General features: G+C 52.6%; 8 protein-coding genes and 1 non-coding gene across 9 annotated transcripts; 4 read left to right on the top strand and 5 right to left on the bottom strand.

Annotated features, from left to right (window-relative positions):
• Positions 1–156: 156 nt before the first annotated feature.
• Positions 157–2,053, bottom strand: J4E85_006358 (uncharacterized protein; the record flags this gene model as incomplete). Its single annotated transcript, XM_051470597.1, has 2 exons — positions 157–189; positions 221–2,053. 2 exons carry the CDS (start codon positions 2,051–2,053, stop codon positions 157–159), a joined length of 1,866 nt encoding a protein of 621 aa, XP_051326085.1.
• A 534-nt stretch (positions 2,054–2,587) lies between these two features.
• Positions 2,588–3,529, bottom strand: ECHS1 (putative enoyl-CoA hydratase, mitochondrial; the record flags this gene model as incomplete). The annotated part of the gene is made up of 2 exons (XM_051470596.1): positions 2,588–3,318; positions 3,391–3,529. The coding sequence occupies 2 exons, from the start codon at positions 3,527–3,529 to the stop codon at positions 2,588–2,590; spliced, it is 870 nt and encodes a 289-aa protein (XP_051326084.1).
• Positions 3,530–3,898: 369 nt separating this feature from the next.
• Positions 3,899–4,513, top strand: J4E85_006356 (uncharacterized protein; the record flags this gene model as incomplete). The annotated part of the gene is made up of 2 exons (XM_051470595.1): positions 3,899–4,379; positions 4,431–4,513. 2 exons carry the CDS (start codon positions 3,899–3,901, stop codon positions 4,511–4,513), a joined length of 564 nt encoding a protein of 187 aa, XP_051326083.1.
• A 418-nt stretch (positions 4,514–4,931) lies between these two features.
• Positions 4,932–7,825, bottom strand: J4E85_006355 (uncharacterized protein; the record flags this gene model as incomplete). Its single annotated transcript, XM_051470594.1, has 7 exons — positions 4,932–5,064; positions 5,131–6,680; positions 6,728–7,182; positions 7,229–7,281; positions 7,332–7,354; positions 7,403–7,552; positions 7,604–7,825. The coding sequence occupies 7 exons, from the start codon at positions 7,823–7,825 to the stop codon at positions 4,932–4,934; spliced, it is 2,586 nt and encodes an 861-aa protein (XP_051326082.1).
• Positions 7,826–8,960: 1,135 nt separating this feature from the next.
• RPT5 (26S proteasome regulatory subunit 6A) lies at positions 8,961–10,472 on the bottom strand (the record flags this gene model as incomplete). The annotated part of the gene is made up of 3 exons (XM_051470593.1): positions 8,961–9,616; positions 9,664–10,079; positions 10,162–10,472. 3 exons carry the CDS (start codon positions 10,470–10,472, stop codon positions 8,961–8,963), a joined length of 1,383 nt encoding a protein of 460 aa, XP_051326081.1.
• A 771-nt stretch (positions 10,473–11,243) lies between these two features.
• J4E85_006353 lies at positions 11,244–11,315 on the top strand. The gene has a single exon. It is a non-coding gene; the product is annotated as a tRNA-Arg (tRNA).
• Positions 11,316–11,975: 660 nt separating this feature from the next.
• On the top strand, positions 11,976–13,277 carry J4E85_006352 (uncharacterized protein; the record flags this gene model as incomplete). Its single annotated transcript, XM_051470592.1, has 1 exon — positions 11,976–13,277. One exon carries the CDS (start codon positions 11,976–11,978, stop codon positions 13,275–13,277), a length of 1,302 nt encoding a protein of 433 aa, XP_051326080.1.
• Positions 13,278–13,472: 195 nt separating this feature from the next.
• J4E85_006351 (uncharacterized protein) lies at positions 13,473–14,207 on the bottom strand (the record flags this gene model as incomplete). Its single annotated transcript, XM_051470591.1, has 4 exons — positions 13,473–13,747; positions 13,803–14,008; positions 14,060–14,076; positions 14,136–14,207. The coding sequence occupies 4 exons, from the start codon at positions 14,205–14,207 to the stop codon at positions 13,473–13,475; spliced, it is 570 nt and encodes a 189-aa protein (XP_051326079.1).
• A 237-nt stretch (positions 14,208–14,444) lies between these two features.
• On the top strand, positions 14,445–18,938 carry J4E85_006350 (uncharacterized protein; the record flags this gene model as incomplete). Its single annotated transcript, XM_051470590.1, has 3 exons — positions 14,445–14,850; positions 14,901–18,389; positions 18,442–18,938. 3 exons carry the CDS (start codon positions 14,445–14,447, stop codon positions 18,936–18,938), a joined length of 4,392 nt encoding a protein of 1,463 aa, XP_051326078.1.
• Between the last annotated feature and the right edge of the window lie 3,726 nt (positions 18,939–22,664).

The raw sequence follows: 22,664 nt of genomic DNA, 5'->3' as shown, positions 1-22,664 counted from the left end.
CTCCCACCCACCCCGTCTATCACAAACTCCGGAGAACCAAAAAAAGCCATCCAACTCCGCAGATATTGCTGAAACGAAAGGGCATCTACCACCCAAACTTCTCAACCTGAACATCGACATCCCTCCCGCTCCAAATCAACTCCGCACACGTATTCCTTACATCTCTGACCAAGCCATCAGGTCCACTAACTACAACACCAGTCCTCGCATTCCCATGTACATCCTCCTCTTCAACCCACTCTCTCACAATACCGCCCGCATCCGGTCGCCCGGCAAGTGCCGTCGGCGGCGTGATGAGCACATCCAACCCCCAATCTTCCAATTCCTTTAATTTATCCTCTGGTATCCAGAGGCGGTGGTCAAGTGAATGCGTTATCCAGAGTAATTTTACTTTTCTTTGGGATCTGGGGGTGGATTCGGGGTCGATGGGTGAGGGATGCAAGAGGGCGTAGAGCAGGGGATAGGCGACTGCTATGCCGGATCCGCCGGCGATGAGTATGGCTGTTGAGGAGGATTCTAGATGGTCGAGGGCGTGGGATGAGCCGTAGGGGCCGTCGAGGCGGATGCGGAGTTGTGTTGTTGGGTGTGGGGAGGCGCGGGCGTGGCGGAGGAGGCTGTGTGTGAAGCCTGGTTCGGATTGGGCGCGGATGAGAAGGGAGAACCATGCGTGTTTTCCGTCGCCATCTTGCGTTGATGTTGTCGGGGCGGCGGAGAAAATGGTGAATGGATGGGATTGTATGCCATCTTTGCGGGAGAGAGACGGGACGGAGATGAAGATGTGTTCGTTTGGTTTCCAGCCTTGTGTCATGTTCTTGGCTAGGACCGCCGATTTCTTCGTGTTGACTTCCCAGTTGGCGGAGAGCAAAAGGGTTTCGTCGTCTTCGAGGATTTCTAGTGTGGCGGGATGGGTGCTGGATTTCAACCACATACGGTAGACGAGTCGATCGACGAGGAAGATGGCGAGGGAAACGCCAACGTACGGCCGTGAGGTGTGGTGGTGGAACCACAGGAACACCAATCCAGCGACTTGAAGCATGATGTGCAGGCCTAGGAAGATCTCATACCACCGCTTTCGGAAGCTTCCCAGGCTGGTGAAGTAGATCAACTCATACGCGATGAGCGCAGCTAAGCCCAATAGCACAACGCGGTTGAATATGAATCTCGCCAGCGTGAACCCCAGATGCCTCAACATGCCATACCACACAGCCACCATACCGAGGAAATGCAGGAATGCTTCTAGACACACGAGCTCTCCTACTCTCCTATGGAAGATATTAAGACTCTCATACGAGTATCCCGTCAACAACTTTATCGGCTGGTTCTTCGCAGCGAGGAGGTATAGAAGGGGCAGGTTCGTGATGAAAATGATACCGCATCGGTCGGCGAAGACGAAGAGGTACATGAAGGAGAGCGGCATGCGGTAGAAGTTGTAGAAGATGTTCAAGCCGATCCAAGCGAGGACGAGCAACGAGACGGCGTTGGTGGGCAGTGTTTTGTTGACGACAGGAATGGGTCGAGGCTGGTATTGCAGCGTAGACTTGAGCATGTAGTAAGGACGCCATACTACTGGTCTCGTCACGCGTCGGGGTCGCTGCGAAGGAAGCAGAGGGCTCGTTTCATCGGCATCGTGTATTTTCTTCGCGGCGGTGGTATCGGGGGGCGTCGCATTCCCTTCAATAGTACTACTCGAGCTACTCCAGGCCTCAGCCTCTTCTTCATGCGCCGTCTCATCATCCCCCTTCGTTGTACTGGCTATGCGCCTCTTCCGCCGGTGCAGCACGATCTTCTCGGACCAATGCCATACAGTGAAGACCAGCAGCACGCCCAACAGGACCAAGTTGTATGTGTTCAGAAACCTCCGACTGAACAATATGGCTTCGACGAGTTTGCGGAACCGCGGGTCTTTGCCAGGGTCATCCGGATCGACAAGGTCGCCTCCGCCGGCGGCTTTGAAGGCGTTGTAGTCGTGCGCCCACCAGGGGGCTTCAGTCGATGCTGTCGCTGTTAGAGCGAAGCGGAGGGCGTCGCGTAACCATGGCGGTGTCGCTTCCATGGTGAGGGTTGGGCATGTGGAGAGGAGGATGTCTGGGAGAGTAGCGGCATGTCAGATGGAGTAGTGTTCCAGAGTTTCCCCACATGTACTCGCGTCATCTCACGCGCGTGCGTGCGCGGGTTGTCAGGTGCTGCCGATAAGCTTATCGGGTGCTGCCGAGGCACGCGTAGCTTCATTGAGATGCGATGCCATTCCATGCCGAATGCGATGGAAATTTGATCGCGATTCTCCAGTACGCATGCCAGAATGGTATCGAAGAATTAGCGCGTAGTACAGCCCATTTTTGAGTGCTAAACTAAGCTTGGTATTCTGGGTCACACAGCTCCTCGTAGAAACCGCATGCACTAACAAATGTGTTCAAGGCGATTTCAATCATCTCACCTCATACAAGAAAAAAACTGAACAGGTCTAGAGCCTACATCAACGCCAGGTCCCCTATCTTATAGGTTCTTATGATAATGTAGGCTGCGGGCCTGTTCGGTTCTTTTTTTTTGGTTGACGTGATCTGCTTCCTTTCATCTATTCTACGAACATTTATTTGTTCGTCCACTTAGCCTGCTCCTTCGCCGCAAAAGCAGCCATACCAATCTTCTGATCCTGGCTTCCAAACAGACCATGGAACACTCTCCTCTCATACTCCACACCCTCCCTGATACCGAGTTCCTGGCTCTTGTTCACAACCTCCTTAGCTGCCTTGACAGCAATCTGGCTGTACCCCGCAATCTTCTCTGCTGTCTTGATCGCACCGCTAACACACTCCTCGGGTGTCTCGAACACCTTTGCGACAAGACCCCAATCGCTTGCTTGTTGCGCGGTGATGTTATCGCCAGTAAGGATGACTTCCATGGCTCTTGACTTTCCGATTGCCTTGGTAAGGCGCTGGGAACCACCTGCACCGGGTATGACGCCTAGCTTGATCTCGGGTTGTCCGAACACGGCTTTCGGTCCGGCGTACATGATGTCTCCCATCATGGCGAGCTCACAGCCTCCACCTAGCGCGTATCCGTTGACAGCGGTGATGAGCGGCTTCTTGAGGAATGTGATTAGGTCGGACCAGGACTCTATGAAGTCTTTGCCGTATGCGTCGCTGAAGGTTAGGTCCTTCATCTCTTTGATATCGGCACCGGCCGCGAATGCCTTTTCCGATCCGGTGAGGACGATGGCACCGATGGATTTTGAGGCTTGGAAGTCGCGGAGGGCTTGGTTGATCTCGAGGATGAGGGGCGTGGAGAGGGCGTTGAGGGCTTTGGGACGGTTGATCTGGACTGGGGGTTCTTAGTCCGAAAACATCTCTCAAGGGGTGTATGATAGTAGTTAAATAGAAGATGGTATCATACTTAAACCAACACCAGGTCTAGCCACCGATACAAGCAAATGCTCGAATGACCTCTCTGTCGCATATCCCCTCGCAAGTCTAGGTAGACCCGTTGACCGGAATTGAGAGGCCACTCTCGGTGCTGATCGTAATGCCTGCATGTTGAGTGTGTAGAATTGAGCTTTGACTACGAGTCCAGCTCAGGCAGCATGTGTTTACATTGAAAGAGAGCAGAGCTCCAACAAGTGGGTAGCATCGGCACCTCGGTAAAGCGCGCCCGCCAAAAGCTGCCCGTACCAACATCCCACTTCGACGCGACTAGCGGCCCTCGCTACCTTGGTCCTAGCGCGTCCTGGGCGGGCGCCGGCGATCTAAGCCCCAGCCTTGCGACGCATCTCAACTTTTTGACACGATTCCCTCAACAAGACGTCGCCTCCGCATTCACCCACCCACGCCTTCCTACGCGGCGCACCCACTTCACCCCTCCGCCATCACCACACACACCCTCCCACCCCCGCCGCGTCGCAACCATGGACTCGCCCGAGCCCGATACCCCTTTCAGCGCCGTCACAGCACAAACAACCAAGTACGGGCGCCTGTTCCAGACGTACCTCGACAAGTCAACGCCCTACACGCCCTACCGATGGGGCGGCACAGCCACGCTCTTCCTGCTCTTCGGCCTGCGCATCTTCTTCGCCCAGGGCTGGTACATCGTCGCATACTCGCTCGGCATCTACCTGCTCAACCTCTTCCTCGCCTTCCTGTCCCCCAAATTCGACCCCGCGCTCGAGCAAGATGAGGGCATGGAGGACGGCAATGCGAGCGGCTTGCCCACCAAGGAGGACCAGGAGTTCAGGCCGTTTGTCCGCAGGCTGCCCGAGTTCAAGTTCTGGTACTCGACTACCAAGGCGATTGCTATTGGCTTCTTCTGCAGCTGGTTTGAGATTTTCAACTTGCCCGTCTTCTGGCCGGTCTTGGTCGTTTACTGGTTGATTCTTTTTGGCTTGACGAGTAAGTTGGTTCTGGGATGTGCGCATGAGTTCAAGGCTGACTTTATTCTAGTGCGACGACAGATTCAACACATGATCAAGTACCGCTACGTTCCCTTCACCGTCGGAAAGACTCGGTACCAGAACGCCAACTAAGTCGGGTCGATCGACCGACCGTCTGCTTTCACTTCGTCGGATAACGGTCTGGAACTTTGGCAAGGTTGCCACGAACGGCTGTTTTTGGGCATGGGCGTCTTTTTCCGGTCCGCAATAGACTTCGAGCTTCATACTTCGCAACTCGGGGTTGCTCTAGGGAGGGGGTGCTGCCACGATAACGCGTTGGATGTTATATCATGTGTACACGTAGCAGGAAAGCCAAGAAGCTTATATCTTTAATATCAGGACAATGTACTATGTACGCATGCACAGGTGAAGACATGTGCAAAGAGAGGATTCTAGGTATCTGGCAACAACTACTGACGCGGAAAATAGCTTTGGGACACAGAAAAAGAACGACAAGCAGCCACCGATGCTACAAGATAACGCAATCAAAAGAAAGAGACGAAGGAAATCCTTACTCCATACGCAAAGCAGGAGCCTCAAGCTTCAACTCCGCCAAACTCGTCTTGCGCAACCCCACCTTGACATCCTCGCGCTCAATCCCCACCTCCTTTGTGCAAATCCACGTAGACGCATACATATTAACCCTGTAATCATCAGTCAGTCAGCCAAAAACAAATCTCCGCGAGAGATCCAAAGGGGATGAAACATACCGATCAATACAGCTCCCCGGCACTCTCACAGCCACTCTCTTAACCGCGAACCCACACTCGCCAAACACCTTGATATACCACGGTTCCAAGCCCGCAGACCGGAGCATAACCCGTCCTTTGACTTTCAACGCGCGGTTCAACGCACGGATCTGCTTGAGTGCTTGTTGGCCGCTCGGCGGGAACCAATCCATGCTATCCATCACCACGACGATGGTGAGCGTACCTGGTCGCATTCTAGCAATGACCTCTGAGATCTCATCTGTGTGGATGCGAAGGCCGTTGAAGGCATTGGGCTTGCTGAGTTTGATGTGCGATTTCGGGGAGAGGTATGTGGGGTGGGATGTTGGTGTGTAGTGGCCCAGGAGGGTGAGGAGGTAGTAGTGGTTTGATGTGGAGAGCAGAGTAGTGTTGATTACGGGCTCAAAGGTGTTGAGCACGTATTCGTAGATGGCGTTTCCAGAACTCGATTTGAGTGCGTCGTCGGACGGCTCCTCGTGGAACGCCATGTAGTCTGCTGCTGCATCTGGCTTGGTCACTGACGTTGTCTTTGTCTCGTCAAAGTCGTCTGTTTTCTTGAAATCGGCTTCGATGACGGCGCGTTGGGCGGGGGGCACGCCGAGCGCTTTCCAAAGCCATTTCTCGTTGCCGAGGATGGCCCAGGTGAGGATCTTGGAGTGGAGAACGGTCTTGATGGAGCGTTGCCAGATTTCCCGTTGTTCGTTCAGGGTGGAGGCTGTGCAGAGTTTTTGGACGTCCGAGGTCATGCCTAGGAGGTGGAAGAGCCAGCCTGCAATGGAGAGGGCGTTGCCGGAGCCGCCGGAGTAGTAGAGGCCTTTTGACGAGGAAGACGAGAACACTGAAGGCCCGTTGTGCAGCCAGAATTGGAAGGCTTCGGATGAGAGGTGGGGGCTGAGCTTCTGGATTAGGAGGTTGTGGAAGTCGGGGTGCTTGCCTTCGCCGAAGAGCTTCCAGACGTCTTGGTAGGGGAGCGCGGTGAAGGCGGCGACTTTGAGCTCGAGGAGGTGGTTTTGCGAGGGGTTGAGGTCGACGGCGTGGACGCGGCGGCAGTTTTCGAGACAGAAGGCGAGGATGTTGTCGCCAGCTGACCCGATTGCTAGGACGACGTCGTTGGAGGTTGGCTTGAGGAGGCGCATGTCTGCTACGTCGTCTTCCCAGGTGAACGCGTAGATGTACGAGTCGTTGAAGCGAGTGTGTTTGGGCAGAGAAGAGTCGTAGTGAATACGCCAGTGGTGGTTTTGGTACCATGTTGCCGGGAGTGGGAGGCTGGATTGTAGGTTCACCACAGCGGACTCGTAGGCCTTTGAGTGGACTTCGACGTCAGTCTGTGTAGCTCCTGTCTGGAGGTCGAGAGCCGTGAGGTAGGGCGATTCGGTGGCGGCGGCATCAATCTCAGCAAGCTTCTGGGTAGAAGCGCCGTGATCTTTCGAGCAACCGAGCCAGATAAAGTAGGGGAGCTTGATACCGGTGCCGAAGAAGTTGTTGCGAGCGTTGATACTCAGAACCGTGCCAAACCGGTACTCCAGGTAGTCCTACGAATTGTTAGATTCTATGCTCATTTGATGGGGATTTGACATACTCGTCGCGCAGGCTCAAGATTGACACGGTCAATCTCAAACCATGTCCGCCAGAACACACGTGAGATCCACATGCAGTGACGATCAATAGCACCACCCATGTAGTTCCTACCCATGAAGTCGACCTGGTTCTGTACGTAAAAGTCGACGACACCGATAACACCGTTGGGGCTCATCAGGCTATCGATTGAGTCGATGACAGGGTAGAACTCGGGGATCATGCTGAGAGCATAGCTCATAGTGACAAGCTCAGCACCACCTGCATCCGCATTCTCGTCGAGGTCGCGAACGGTTTGTTCTTTGGAGATCATCTCCTTGCGTTCGTATGCTTGCGGTTCGTGTTCGTGGAGGCGGAAGGCGCGCGCATCCTGGCAGATAACCTTGACGTTTGTCCAACCGAGACGGGCGAACCTTTTCCGGGCCATCTCACAGAGGGAGGGGGAGAGGTCGACGACATCTGCGTGTGTCAGGAAAGCTTTATGGGCTGATTCCTTCTGACTTACAAACTGCGCGAAAGAAGCTTGCCACGGGAACGAATGTGTTCATCTGTTCAACACTGAGAATCTGTTAGCAAGGTAGTCTTAGTGTTGGCTACTGCATACTTACTTGTGACCAGTTCCTCCGCCAATCTGCGATCATTAGCACATCGACCATAATCCAAGCCTACTGTCACGTACATCAACCCAGACTGGTCGTTGCGAGATTAAGCCCGCTTCGGTACGGTGCTTGAGCTGCGCAGCGACCAGTCCCAGCATATCCTCACGACCTCGAAGAAGCTTGAGTCGGGTAGCGTCGTAGACGTCGGCTTGAGCTTTGTAGAAGCTTTCCTATTCATTTGGTCAGACAGATTCCAAGTTTTGTCCCTTCTTCAAACGCACCAAAGCATCTTGTTGGCTTCCAGATCCGTCTCCAGTATGAGGCTTCAAAAAGCACCCATAGATGAACTTGAGGTATGCTTCGAACGTGCTCGGCGCCTGATCTTTGCTCTTCGGTCTGAACGCCAGAGCAAACACAACCGTAAGGAACACACCAACGAGGCACAGCGTAACCGTAAGCTGGTGAAACGGGTCACTTGGAACAAAACTTGAGAGAGCCTGCATAGCTGCGACTTCACAACAAGACAGTAGAAGCAATGATCAAGAGAAAGAGGGGGGGAACGACAACAAAACAAAAGAACCCCCACAAACACCATGGAGGGGTTATATGAGCCCTCATTCCGAGTCCCCCAAGCATCATTCCGATTTCGGTTCGGTCATCATACATACCCGCATGCCCCAATAGACAAGGTCACCCCGCTGCGCAGCCTGGCGTACGGCTTCGTCCTCGTGTCTCGCGTCACCTACGAGCCAATGACCCTCACCACATGTTCTGAAGATCGTTCAAACAGCGCCCAGACAGCCTACCAGAGCAACCTACCTTCCTTACTATCAGCATTACGGAACTGCCCTGAGTAGACTACCGCACCACCGCTAGAGGCGGCTATGCAGGGTCCTAGTAGTACCAAAAGTGGCTCCAGATCTTGAATAGCAAGAGTCTAGAGAGGGAACAAAGACGTCAGTCGACCTATCGGGTGGTGGTGTTGTTGCGCGTGGGTGAGACGTGCCTGGCATGTTGGTGTTGAGACGGGGATGGTTGAGGTTGCGCTTGGTGGGGTCGGCGGCCAATCAGAGGGGAGGAGGGAGGGCGTGCCAGAATGCAGGGACGTCGAACGCATGGAAGGAGCGCGACCGTGGCTCGGCGTTGTTTCCTACATGCAAGTCACTTTGAGTTATCGGGTGCGAGTGATGATCCCGGACGATGTCGGCAGCTGCCAGCCTTGCGCGGGCGGGTTGGCTGGGTGTGAGACTTGAGGGCGCACCAGACACTCTGGCGAACCACCTCGAAGGTATTGTAATCATCCTGTATACCAGAGTACATCTTCAATGACCATTCTGAACCAAGATTAGGCCAGATTCTGGTTTGAAGGCTCATTCTCTTTGCTATGCTTCGGACTTGAGGCGCGGCTATACCACTGGATCTGTATCAGTATTCCAAGGTTGAGGTAAACGCACTGTAGGATGTCTGAATATCTCGACGTCATGTGCTGTTCACACTATATTGAAATCAGCTCACCGAACCCTTGTTGTTCATAATCGTCATTTCCGCTATGGTACTATGCTGAAGGTCTAAGTATTATTACAAGCCCGGCATGAGAGTGCACGCATGCAAGCGGCCACACCACCACCCAACTACACCTTAGGCGTAGAAGTTGACTGTGTCCTTCTTCTTTGCCTGTACCTCAGCGATAGCATCGACGTAGTGCTCGTGGCTGATCTTCTGGTGACCGGTCCGGAGAGCAATCATACCAGCCTCGACACAAACAGCCTTCAACTGCGCACCACCGAACTCGTCAGTGCTGCGAGCCAACTCTTGCCAGTTGACAGCGTCATCGACAGTCATCTTCCGCGAGTGGATACGCATAATCTGTGCGCGGGCCTCCTCGTTTGGTAGCGGGAACTCGATCTTCCTGTCTAGACGTCCAGAACGAAGCAGAGCGGGGTCCAAGACATCGACTCGGTTCGTCGCGGCAAGAACCTTGACACGGTCATCGGAGGCGAAACCGTCCAGCTGGTTCAGCAGCTCCAACATAGTCCGCTGCACCTCCCTGTCTCCGGACTTCTCGGAATCGAAACGCTTTGTACCGACGGCATCCAATTCGTCGATGAAGATGATTGAAGGTGCCTTCTCTTTCGCCAGGGCGAAGCAGTCACGGACCAACTTCGCACCATCTCCAATGAACATTTGTACGAGCTGTGGGCCGGCGAGCTTGAGGAATGTGGCGTCGGTTTGGGCAGCGCAGGCTCGGGCGAGGAGGGTCTTTCCAGTACCAGGGGGGCCGTACATCAGTGCACCTGTGATCATTAGTACGTGTTGAGAGATGACCACATGAGTTGCTTACCCTTCGGCGCCTTGATGCCAATCTTCTTGAAACGCTCAGCCTCCTTCATGGGCCATACTACAGCCTCGACGAGCTCTTCAATTTGCTTGTCAAGACCTCCAACATCGGTGTACTTCTCAGTCGGCTTCTCGTCGACTTCCATAGCCTTCACCCGACTGTCGTACTCTGCGGGTAGGGTATCGAGGACGAGATATGAGTCCTTATTCACACCAATGAGATCACCGGGCTTCAGCTTCTCATGGTCTACTAGACCGATGAGAGGCAAGAAGATGGTTTGCCGAGTTGAGGTCTTGATGACCGCCGACTTGCCAACGCGGGTGGCGTCTAGGTCAATGTTTGCTCCCTCCTCAGCCGCCTCTTCTGTGACGTCAAGATCAAGAATCTCGACAACGTTTCCGACGAGGTATGGTAGTTGCCTATAAGATGTCAGTGTGTTGTCCACGAAGTCGCCTCAGTCCAGCGCGCTGCGGGGTGACAGCAAGCACGTCAACGACATACCTGTTGTTCTCGATCTTCTCTAGGTTGTCCTTGATCTTCTCGTTCATAGAGGCCTTCTCGTGTGTGAGCCGTTGGAACTCGCTCTTCATGATGCGCATGTCGTTCTCCAGTAACCGTTTGCGCGCGACGATGTCTCGTGTGCTTGAGTTCAGGATCTCTTCGTCGAGCTGCTCCTCCTCTGGTTCCGCATCCTGCATCTCTGCATCGCCATCAGCCTTCTTTCCGTCCTTGCCTCCGTCTTTCTTGTCATCGTCCTTCTTCTCTTCCTTCTCGTGGCGCTCAAGGTCGTCGAGATCTTCGAGTGTGGACATGGTGGCGGTGTTGTGAGAGCGACGTTACGCGGTGTGGGGTGATAGAGATGACTGGGTCGGTGCAAGAGTGATGGTGGTGAATGACGCCGACAGAGAGGTTGTTGTGGTGCGGCGGTGATGTGGAGCTGTAGAGGCAGCTATGGATTACGAAGGTACGCACCAGTGCACGGTGAGAGACCCTAGCTCCGATTGTCTTGGCGTCTGTGAACGCCGATCCGTCGCGCGCAACAACGCGCGATAGATGGGAAGTGTCATTCTGTCAGTCTGCAACTTGATCAAGGAAACGGCGATGCTACTAGAGGGCAAATTTAGAGATCATGCAGTTCTATACGAAAGGAGCTGTGCGAACACGCCCGCAGGTATGGACAAGATTCAACACGTGTTTAGTACGATGATGCTGAGTAGGTTCAGTTTGCTAAGCAACAATGATGGTGTTTAATGGAGATGTTTCATGTGAGGCGAAGGTGATCGTACTGGTGAGGAAAAAACAGGAAGCAACTGCGATGAGCTTTTAGGTACACACCATCTCGTGTGCGTCAACGCCTACACATGGGTTAGAGCATTCGCATGCAAGCGAGGTGTCTAAACGTTGGTTAATAAATACCTTAGATGCCTACATAGGGCTACTCACTGTTTGTTATAGTGGCCTAAGGCCCTGTTCAAGAATACGTGTACTAGCAGTATGGTCGTTGCGCTTAAGGTTTAGGAGGCCGCAAAAACCCCGCGATATATTTGTTTGAGTTTTCAAAATCTTCATCCACTCCTCAACGAGGCACCTTGGCCTAATGGTAAGGCGTTGCTTTCCGGTGGCAAAGATTGTGGGTTCGAGTCCCACAGGTGTCGTTCTTTTTGCCGTCGTCTTGTCGGCTTCTTTTTGCGTCTTTCTGCATCTTTTTGCCTTTGTTCCCGCCTTGTCAGAATTCGCTTTTCGGATCGTGAGGCATGCCAACGAGGCCACTCACTGGAATTCACGCTAGCCCAATTTTAGTATAGTCTCAATCGTATGATTGAGCGAACCTCCCGTCTTTAAGTCGTGGTGCAAAGATCCGAGGTCGCGTTCGGTGGTTAGAGAGCGCTCTTGCCATACTAAGCTCCTGACATCCGAATTCCCTTGCCACCAACCCACCACATTCTTTTGTTGCACTACATGCTATTAAGTTTGCTATCTCGTGTGTAGCGATTCTGATTAATTCACTTTCGTGCTGGACAAATCCGTGTCATGTTTACGGCAAGAGCACTCCGGTGCGCTCATGCCACATCTTTTGCCCGACGTGCCGCGCTTCACCCACCATATCTACAGGTTAGTCTAAACACACCACATTTCTTTGAAAGTACTGACGCAACTACTAGGCGTCAATTCGCCTAAACTCGTCATCCGCCATTGATACGGCCAATGAGCAAAGTACGCAAGATGAGAGACAAACAGATGCTCCGCAACAGGAGGAGGTTGAACGGCGGGTTCCAGAAACACCTGGTCTCGACGCCATCCTTGGTGTAGAGAACATGAACAAAGCCAGGCGACTACACTTTGAGACTAAGAGACTTGCCCATGAGCTTGATCGGGTATATGGTCGACAGCGCATCATCCAGAAAGTAAGCCCATATAGAGTGCGAATTGGGGCTACACCTTTTGCGTTCAACAAGCGCGCCGAGTCCGAGACGCACCCTGAAGTCCGAGACGGGAAGATGTTCCTTGTCGATAGACTAATACCAAGCATCTGGTTGCGGGACAATTGTCAATGCAAAGTTTGCACGCATGACGCCACCAAGCAACGACTTCTGGATACATTTTCCATCCCCGAGGACATCTCGATCAAGTCGCACTCGGCTGAAACAAGAGGGTCTGAGACGGTTCACAGAATTGAATGGAGTGATGGACATGAAAGCGAATACTCGGGGCCTTTTCTCTCCCAAGCTATAAACAACGCGAGGTTGAAGGCCGTACAGCGTCAAGCTTTGGTCGACATCAAACCCTGGGACTCATCCATCGCTTCGGGCCCACCAAAGACTCTGTATGCTAACGCGATGAATCCTAACAGCAACGACCTACTTTTCAGGCTGCGCAGATTCGGATTCTGCTACGTCGATGAGACGCCTTTCGAGAACCCAGAGGCCACGAAGAAGATGCTGGGAAAAATAGCCTTTATTAGGGAAACGCACTACGGCGGCTTCTACGACTTCACGGCCGACCTAGCGAGCAAGGATACCGCATACACCAACATCGCACTAGAAGCACATACAGACACTACTTACTTCTCCGACCCAGCCGGCCTACAGGCTTTCCACCTCCTTTCCCACACCGACGGTGAAGGCGGTGCAAGTCTTCTTGTCGACGGCTTCAAAGCTGCGGACGAACTCTGGCACACCGACCGCAAAGCATACGAGATTCTCTCAACGGTGAATGTTCATGGACACGCCTCAGGCAACGAAGGCATTTCAATACAACCCTACCGTGGCTTCCCCGTCCTCGAGCACGACACCGCTACGGGCGACTTGCTCCGCGTCCGGTGGAACACGTCAGATAGAGCATCTATTGAGCTTCCTATCGAAGAAGTTGAGACATGGTACGACGCAGCTCGCAAGTTCGACGCGATACTCAAGAAAAAGGAGAATGAGTATTGGGAACAGCTTGTGCCGGGTAGGGTGCTCATCTTCGACAACTGGAGAGTGCTGCATGGACGGAGTAGCTTCACAGGGAAGCGCAGGATCTGTGGGGCGTACATCAATAGGGATGATTGGATTAGCAAGTTCAAGATGCGGCATTTTGGAGAAGAGAATGTGCTGAAGGGGTTGGCTGTAAACTAAGGATGGGAGTAAGGGGGTATCAAAGAAATAGAAAGTATCAAGACATCGTGTTACTGGGCGGATATCACTAGTCGTGTTTGTGTGGAACATTTCTCAACGGTCAAAAGTAGTGTGCTGAAACTTGATGTCTGGTTCATCAGAACTTATGTACACCCGCACTATAAGGAAACCATTCTCTTCTCTTGTATCAAACGTTTACCGACCACCCCTCTCCTGTTCCAGCTCCAACTCAGCCTGGCGGTAGTACTTGGCAGTGTCCACGCCGTGGTAAGGGTGGTTGACAAAGTTTGGCCATGCGAGGATGTGCGAAAATGTGGAGGAGTAACGCGAGTTCCTGTGCGCAACTCCCTGCATGTACTCGGTCATCTCGGTGGTTCCGTACAGCGACTCGCCCTTCTTGACCTTGTCGACCATCTCGCGCATGTCCATCTCGACCTCGCGGCGGTTCTCGCGCGCACCGTAGAAGCGCACTGCCGTAGAAGTTAGTATCCAATCCCGTCTTGTCTGTATCTGGACTCCACATACTGCATGACCTCGAGTAGACGAAAACGAAGGCTCCGGTAAGACCGACAGCACCGCTCAGTCGCATGATGGGGGCGAAACCGCCCTTGCCGACCATGGAGGGCGAGATCTTCTCCCAGTACATCATCAATCCGGGGCTCAAGGCTCCGAGCGCGGCACCTTGCGCCCAGTCGGACGGACGGGCATACCGAATGACTCGCTTGAAGTGTCTTCATCTGCAGTCAGTACTCGCATGCGTTGGGTATCGTAGAGGAGCGTACGGGTCATTGTCGATGAGCTGCCGTGCATTAGCTACCACCACCCATTGCGCATGGATTCGCGCTGCAATTGACTCACAGGGTACTCTCCGGTGGGGATCTTGTCCGGCACAACGGCCTGGTGCCTGACATAGGCGTCCTGAGCAGACATGGTGGTGTTGGGGACTCTACTGCGGAGATGTCTGGGCGGGATCGCGAAGTGAGGTTCACACGGGCGGCAAGTGCCGCATGCGGGCTTTGGCCTAGTGGCTCAGAGCTCCCGCGACGCCATTCTCTCTACTTTTATTTCCTTGGCGCGTCACACCCCATCACCCATCGACCAACTTCGTGCGCCAACAATGCGCGCCGGCCCCTTCACGTGCGCCCAACAACGACCCCGATTGCGATCATGGCTATGAAAGTGGACGACATGGAGGACGTCAAGCCCACGGGCTTGTCAATGTCAAATGGCCTCGACGGCGCGTCCGCTGCGCATGCGACCGACTCGTCCAACGCACACGCCCGCCCGACTGTCGCCGACTTGCACGGAGAGAATCATTTCGCGCAGGTAGCGAGGAAGAACTGGCTCACTGCCAAGAAGACGCCGAAAGTGCGACCCGAAGTGGTCAAGAAAGAGCTATGGGACGAGCTGGAGAATGTCGATTTCGCATACTCGTCGCTTCTGATTCTGGAAAACCTACAGCTTCTGGAGAGATATCTGTGGCCTGGATTCAGCGAGGATGCATCGAACTACCACCATCTGCTGTTGGCGCTTATGGTCAATGTCAAGAGGAGGGAGAACCTGGCATCATGGGGTGAGTTGCTCCAATTCCTAGTATGCACCACATGTACTGACGTAGTATAGATCACTTTGCTAGCAAGCCCGCCGAGTTCTCCTCCTTCTTCCGCCGCATACTGTCCATGACCGTAGACCCCTCGCAGCCGAGCAAGATCCGCACACAGCTTGTATCATTCGTCATCGGCGCCTTCCAATCACTAGACAGCGGTCTCGTGCGAAAAGAGTGCGCGCCTCTGGTCGGCATATCGATATGGCAGAACCTCCACTCGGACGTAGTGCGCGAGCAGTACTTCGAGGAACACAGCATGTTGCGCAAGGCATGGAGGGCCGCATCCAAGCGATTCGATGCTGGTGACGAAGCGCTTCAGGCTCGGCTACGATTCGAGCGGTCGTGGATCTACACACTGCTGCTGGACTTCACCGACAGACTATACAACAGCACCAGTAGAGAAGAGGTTAGGGACAACATGGCCTACTGTGAGCGCTTCATGGAGCTTCTGGTCGATCTGCAGAGCCAGCTGCCAACGAGAAGATACGTCAACACGCTGCTACAAGACTTGAACATGCTCCCGGCCATTCGGCTGTCGCCCATGTACACCGACGAGGATAACGGCCTTTTCCGGGACCTTTTCGACTTGCTGAGCCACTTCACCAACTTCCCTATTGAGGATCAGACAGGCCGTCAATTGTCCAAACTAGAGTATGATCAACAGCATTACGACACTCTTGCAAAGCTGCAACGGACGGGCTATGCTGCTTTCCAGGAGAAGCTTCAGTTGATGGCCCTGGCGAACTACAGTAGCATCGGAAACCGGGAAGAGCTGGATGGCCATTTGCGCACACTGAGCGACACCGAGCTCGTTGAGCTTTGCTCTCTCATGGGCCTACGAACAGAGTACCCCGCCACGACCTACCTGGTGCGCGACCGAGCTTTCTACATGGAGACCCTGATTGCGCTTGTAGAAAAACGACCGACCTTCAAAGACAATGTCCGCGAGATGCCCGTATTACCAACAGAGAAGGTTCTCTACGAGACCACTTTCCTGCGAAACGAGTCGTACGACGGATCAAGACCACTCGCTATACCGAAACTTAACCTTCAGTACCTGACCATGGGCGACTTCTTGTGGAGATCCTTTATCCTGTACCGCGCCGAGTCCTTCTACGGTATCCGGAAGGACATAGAGGACGTGGTGAAGCGCGTGAAGCCCAAGGGTAAAGGCGTCAACACCAAGTTCGGTGGCGTTTCCAAGATGTCACTTCCTATCATGAAGCCTGCCATAGTCGACGTAGCACCTTCCAAGGTAGGCGAGCAGCACCCAGCATACGTTCGTGCCGAGATCATATTGGACGTCAGTCGCCTGCAACACCCAGTACGAAGGGATTGGGAACAGCTAAGACCGGATGATGTCGTATTCCTCCTTGTTGTTGAGGGCAAAGACGACGTACCCATGCGCAATGGTCACCGCGAAGATGTCACAACTGGAGAACAGCTTGGCTTGCACCGGATGAGATGCGCCCAGGTGGTTCAAGTTCTGGACGACAAAGGGCGGCCTCTGCGCGATCAAGGCCGCGACGACGGCTTTGGACCTCGGGTGCGCCAACGACGACTCCTTGTCAATATCGACGCGAAGCAGTACCAGACCGACATGGATCAAACTGCCGAAGGAAGGCCAGACGTTTACGAGCACATCAACATGATTGTCCGTCGGAGAGGACGGGAAAACAACTTCCTGCCCATTCTAGAATCCATCAAGCGCCTGACCCTCTCAGACATCCCAGCACCATCTTGGCTCCAAGAGGTCTTCCTAGGATATGGTGATCCCGCATCGGCAACGTACAAGCGACTTCCTAACAAACTGAACAAGATAGATTTCCGGGATACCTTCTTGGACTGGCAGCACCTGATCGAGGCAATGCCTGGCAAGTCTATCGAACCCCACGAGGACGCACAGACATCGTTTGGGCCTCCATACGTTGTGGAGTATCCTGCTGCAGGTGAACCAAACATCGCACCTCCTCGAGCATCTAAAAAGCGGCGTCGCGACCAGAAAGTGGTTGCACAACCTCTGCATGAATCGCTTCACGTATCCTCGTACAAACCGCCGAACATGGGGCCATACCCTGCAGATGCGCCGAGGCTGAATGCGGTCAGATTTACACCTGCCCAAATTGAAGCTATCACCTCGGGCACACAACCTGGTCTCACGGTGGTGCTCGGACCCCCGGGTACCGGCAAGACGGACGTCGCGACCCAAATTATATCCAATCTATACCACAACTTCCCGGACCAGCGGACTTTGCTCGTCGCGCACAGTAATCAGGCGCTTAACCAGCTTTTCCAAAAGATTACTGCACTTGACATCGATGAGCGTCATCTTCTGCGTCTGGGTCATGGTGAAGAGGACCTTGAGACTGATGTCAGCTACAGCAAGCATGGACGTGTAGAGTCGTTCCTCGAGAGAGGGCAGTACTATCTATCTGAAGTTGATCGCCTGGCGAAGAACTTCAATGCGCCCGGTGCTCATGGTAGCTCGTGCGAGACTGCAGACTACTTCAACCTTGTTTATGTGAAGCCAGCATGGACGCAATACTGGGATAGTGTTACAACCGAGGACACAAGCGTTGACCAGATAATCACTGAGTTCCCATTCAGAGACTACTTCTCAAACGCACCGCAACCTCTCTTCCCTCAAGCAGCAGATCGCGAACAAATCCTTGAGATTGCACAAGGCTGCTACCGCCATGTCGAGAAGATATTCACTGAGCTTGAGGACATTCGTCCATTCGAGATCCTGCGGAACCCGCGGGATAAGGCGAACTACCTGCTGATCAAGGAAGCCCGTATCATTGCCATGACATCGACACACGCTGCTATGCGAAGACAAGAGATTGCTTCGTTAGGCTTCCACTACGACAATGTCATCATGGAAGAAGCCGCTCAGATCACCGAGATCGAGAACTTCATTCCCCTCGCACTGCAAAACCCCAAGGACGGCGAACTACCTCTACAGCGCATCGTCCTCTGTGGTGACCATCTCCAAAACTCGCCCGTCATCCAAAACCTTGCTTTCCGCCAGTACGCCAATCTGGAGCAATCCCTCTTCCAACGACTCGTCCGCCTCGGTGTGCCGACTATCATGCTCGACCAGCAAGGTCGTGCTCGCCCGTCCATCGCCGAACTCTACAAGTGGCGCTACCCCTCACTGTCGAACCTGCCCTCCGTCCTATCTAAACCCGAGTTCCAGGTCGCCAACCCAGGCTTCAAGCATGAGTACCAGTTCATCGACGTCCAGGACTACAAGGGCAAGGGCGAAGACCAACCCACACCGCACTGGATGATCAATCTGGGTGAAGCCGAGTACGCGGTCGCGCTGTTCATGTACATGCGTCTACTGGGCTATCCAGCGAGCAAGATATCTATCTTGACCACGTATGCGGGACAGAAGAGTCTGATCAACGACGTGTTGGGGCACAAGTGCAAGAACAACCCCCTCTTCGGTCGCCCAAAGATTGTCGCGACGGTGGACAAGTACCAGGGTGAGCAGAATGACTGTAAGCACCACCCACCCTCCCTAACCTCGACATGTACTAACATACTCTCAAGACATCATCCTCTCCCTAGTCCGCACCCGCGCAATCGGCTACCTCCGCGACATCCGCCGCCTCACCGTCGCCCTCTCGCGCGCCCGTCTGGGTCTCTACATCCTCGGCCGCCGCTCCGTCTTCGAATCCGTCTTCGAGCTCAAACCCGCCTTCGACATCCTCCTCCAACGCCCCGACAAACTCACCCTCGTCACCGACGAAATGTTCGGCGAAACACAGCGACCGGCCGAGCAATCCGGAAATGTGGAGGGTGAAGCCGAGATGCAGGATGTAGAACATCTAGGCAAGTATGTGTATGAGATGACCAAGGCGAAGGTCGAGGCTATGAAGGCGAATGGAGGCGTTATGCCCACGAGGGAGGTTACGATGGGTGAGGCGACTGGTGGTGGGGGCAAGGACGAGGATGAGGATGATGATAGGCCTGAGAATGTGCTTATCCCTGAGGAGGTGAATGAGGAGTTTGATGATGAGGATGAGGAGGATGCGGTGGTGGTTTAACGTGGAGATCGTGGGCCAAAAAGGTTGAAGGTGGATTGCATGATCTGGGGATGGAAGGATGGGGTATTGCATAAATTGGCGTAATGTTTGTATGTTTAGTTCTTATTTGACGGGTTGCGAGAGTTTCGAGTTGGTGGAAGTAGGGACTTAGGGAGACGAAAGATACCAGATCGATCATCGCCCGAGTGGCATGCACAGTTTTTGCTCCGGGCTTGCTCGGTATGTGGTTGGGTTAGGTTGTGACGATCTCATGACATGATCTTGTAGTATTTTCTCGCTCAACAGAGCCAGCGCTCTCCGCAGGGCCATGTGTGGCTACGAAAAGCTCTTTGGTGATTTAAGAGCTCAGAAGTTGGGAGGAGAGACATACAATGGGTTTTAAACGTTTTTCCAGAAAGAGGACAGGAAGGAAACATGTTTTGGTGAAGCCTTATGTTTTGGGAGAAATCACAGGGAGACTCCGATCATCGGCATTCTGTAGAAGCCTTTTTAGAGAAGAGCAGGATATCTTTCATATCATATGCTCTCCGATCTTTGAAGATTTGGAGCTTTTGCGCAGGGAGACGACATAGAGCAAAGCCATCTCCATTCGCGTGCGCTAGGAGAGAGCACAGGAGGGAAGGGCCAGATCATGCCACCGGGCGATGTTTGTTTTGATGGACAAGGAGATGTTTTAAGTATTGTCGAGTTTGGGCGCAGGAAGACAACATTCCATACCGAAGGTGTACCTTTGGCGAATACAGAAAGGCGGAGTCCATCTCATGTAGTGGTTGAAATGGGATTTTGGAGAATGGGAAGTAGTTTTCGGGTATGCGCTTTTTGAGTTCCTGGCGCAGGAAGACGGCATGTTGCTTCAGTCCATAATTTTGAGGAAAGGAGCAGGAGGATCCAGACCATGCTATGTGTTGATATATCTTTTTGGTGGATAATAAGAAGTTTGTGGATGAGAGAACAGTGGTCGGCGAGGGGAGGAGGTGTTTATATACCCGTCTTCGTCTAGCGCACTTGTAGCATAGCCTGTTAAGCCGTGGACAGGTCTCATCGCATTCTCATATTCATTTTGGAGGCAATCACGAAGTGTAGAAAGGCGCAGAACAGCGCACGGCACCATCCACACGATGTCCATAGCTTTTGGTAGTTCGAAAGGAACGCTTTGGTTCGGAGAAACAACATCAGCTGTTTCCTGTTTGTTTTTAGAGTGTAACTCCGGAGACAGAGGAAGATGCCGCCCCATCGAAAACTGCTTTCTCATCTTTGGGTAAAACAAGAAGAAAGCCGTATATAGAAGAAGAGAGGTAGCAAAGCTGGAGGCTGTTTATATATGGTAGGCACTATCGCACTGCACACGTCTCTCATAACCCAGCCGATGCTGTATTTTGGAGGTACTTTTCATCTTATATGAATGAGTCGAGAACAGAGCCGGCAGCCATCCCAGTGTTGCTTTAGGTTTTTGGTCCTGCGTACTAAGGCTTTGGTGCAGGAAAGCAAACATCGAGTGGCTTTACATAGTTTTTGACCAAGGCTTTGGGGAAAGAAGAGAACACTCAGTCTCATGAATTGAGATTCCATCCGTTTTGGAGAATACAAAGAACTGTGTGGATGGAAGAAGAGCATGAAGCAGTGCATGTAGTCGTTTATATACCGTAGCCCTGCTACGAGCTAGTACAGAGATGTTTCATGTAGGCCTGGAGAAAGACCTGCATGCAGAGAAGCAGCATGGCGCTTGGCTTATCGTGTTTTGATATTGGAGGTAAAGACAGGGCAGAAAGCTGGTCTCATACACCTTCTAGGATTATTTTTTTGGTGAATGTGGAAGATCGAGTGCGTATAGAAGAACAGAAGGCAGCGGATCAAGTGGTGGTTTATATACACGTATGCATACCATGAGCCAGAACCGGAAATCTCTCATCCTGGGGTAACTCCAATTTTTTTCGGTTTTTGAAACAGTGAAGTTGCTGCAGCAAAACTTCTCGCACGAGAACATATGGCAGTCGAATGAAGGGCTTTTCGTGTGTTACATGATGCGCTGATTTGGCAAGCCGCGTAGCCATGTTGTTCGATCCACGAAGTTTGAGACACCAGGACAACCTCTCAGAACCATCCCGTATTTGTAGTCGATTTTTGAGAAGGAGAGGCACAACAGACCATGCTGGCAGATCTCGTCGCTTTTGGAAAGTAAAGGGGAGTAATGGAGAAGAATAGTAAAGTCCACCGACACACGAGGTTTTATATACGGCATCCGGGATTTCAAGTCATATCGAACAGTGTTTGAAGTTTGAGACCGTTGGAAGAGTACTGGAATCATGATTCGACTGAGTTCATTTTTTAGAAGCGAAGCGAGGCAGATCATGCTTGGAATGGCTCGGGATTTTAGCGAATAAGGTAGTACCATGAAGAAGAGGAGCAAAGTCCATTGACGTGAGGTTTTACACACGACGCCCAAGACGCTAACTTATTTTGACTACTCTCTGAAGTTTGAGATCGCTGAACAAGCGCTCGGAATCATCCGGTTTTTGAAAGGCTTTTTGGAGAGAACAAGCACGGCAGACCATGACTGGACGCACTGTAGACTTTGTCTAATCCTTTGAGAAAAATGTGATTCTGTATGAAAGAAGAGAAGTGATTCAACCGTCGCAAGGTTTTATACACGACGCCGAGCGATAGAACAGAAAGTCTGACGAAGTTACTCGACCAAGAGAGAAACTGCATCTTGACGATGACGTTGTCTTTCTGGTCTTTCGACGAAGGCAGACATGTATATGCTGGGATATCTTTTGAGTGCGGATCTCCTGGATCTTGTGATGGAGGCAGTAAAACCGCCGCCGCCGACATCAAATTGGATCCCAGTCGTTTTAGGAAAATAGAACTAGGGTAGTTGGAGTAAGAAGAAAGCACTTTTGAACGCAGACGCCGGCGATTATATACCCGACGCGCGCCGAGCGAGGGCGACACCTTGTATGTAAGATCCGGACTCTTTGGCACTCGAAGAAAGGGCAGCAACACATGGGAGCTCGTCGCGGTATTTTGGTGGAAAAGCAAGGACAGAGAACTCGCGCATGAATCTTGACCACAGTGGTTTTGTTCAAGAAGAGAGAAGCGGGTAGATGAGGAGTGAAAGCGACCAACTGTCGCGTTTTATACATCCACCTTCCGACGATCTCGACTCAGCCCAACATTTAGAGGTAGCTTGAGGTTTTGTAGTAAAAGCGCAGGGGACGGAGTGGCACATGCGTCAATGGGAAGTGAATTTTGAGTATGGAAGTCGAAACTGGTGCTCAGGCTATACAGGTAACTCGATGCCGGCATTTATGTGGCCGCAGTGTGGCGACCGAAAACATGCGAACGGAATGTTCACTTTTGAGCTCAGAAGCATTCGAGAGTCGTGAAAGTCTTTTTGGTATTCCGGTATGAACGCGCGGAGAACAGACTCGCGCATCAACGTCTTCCCATAGGATTTTGGAGTTTAGTTTTTCATAATGATTGTGGATGAAGAGTGGAAGAGAGCACACGGCATGCTTTATACAAGTCGAGGCATAGCCTTCCGAAAACATGCGAGTGTCTTTTCCCAGATTGGAGCACAGGAACATGCGAAGCTACTAGGTGCTTTTTAAATTTTCGATGTTAAGCTGCGAAGTGCAGACGCAGACAACACATCAATTTAGCGTGGTGAATTTTCTAGAGTTTAGGCCAAAGACTAGTAGATAAAGTGTAGAAGTGCGCACACGC

The sequence above is a fragment of the Alternaria conjuncta genome, assembly GCF_024043145.1.
Source record: "Alternaria conjuncta strain BMP 0040 chromosome Unknown scaffold_8, whole genome shotgun sequence".
Classification (NCBI taxonomy): domain Eukaryota; kingdom Fungi; phylum Ascomycota; class Dothideomycetes; order Pleosporales; family Pleosporaceae; genus Alternaria; species Alternaria conjuncta.
The sequence above is the reverse complement of the archived record's forward strand: the minus strand, read 5'-3'. Positions and strand labels throughout refer to the sequence as shown.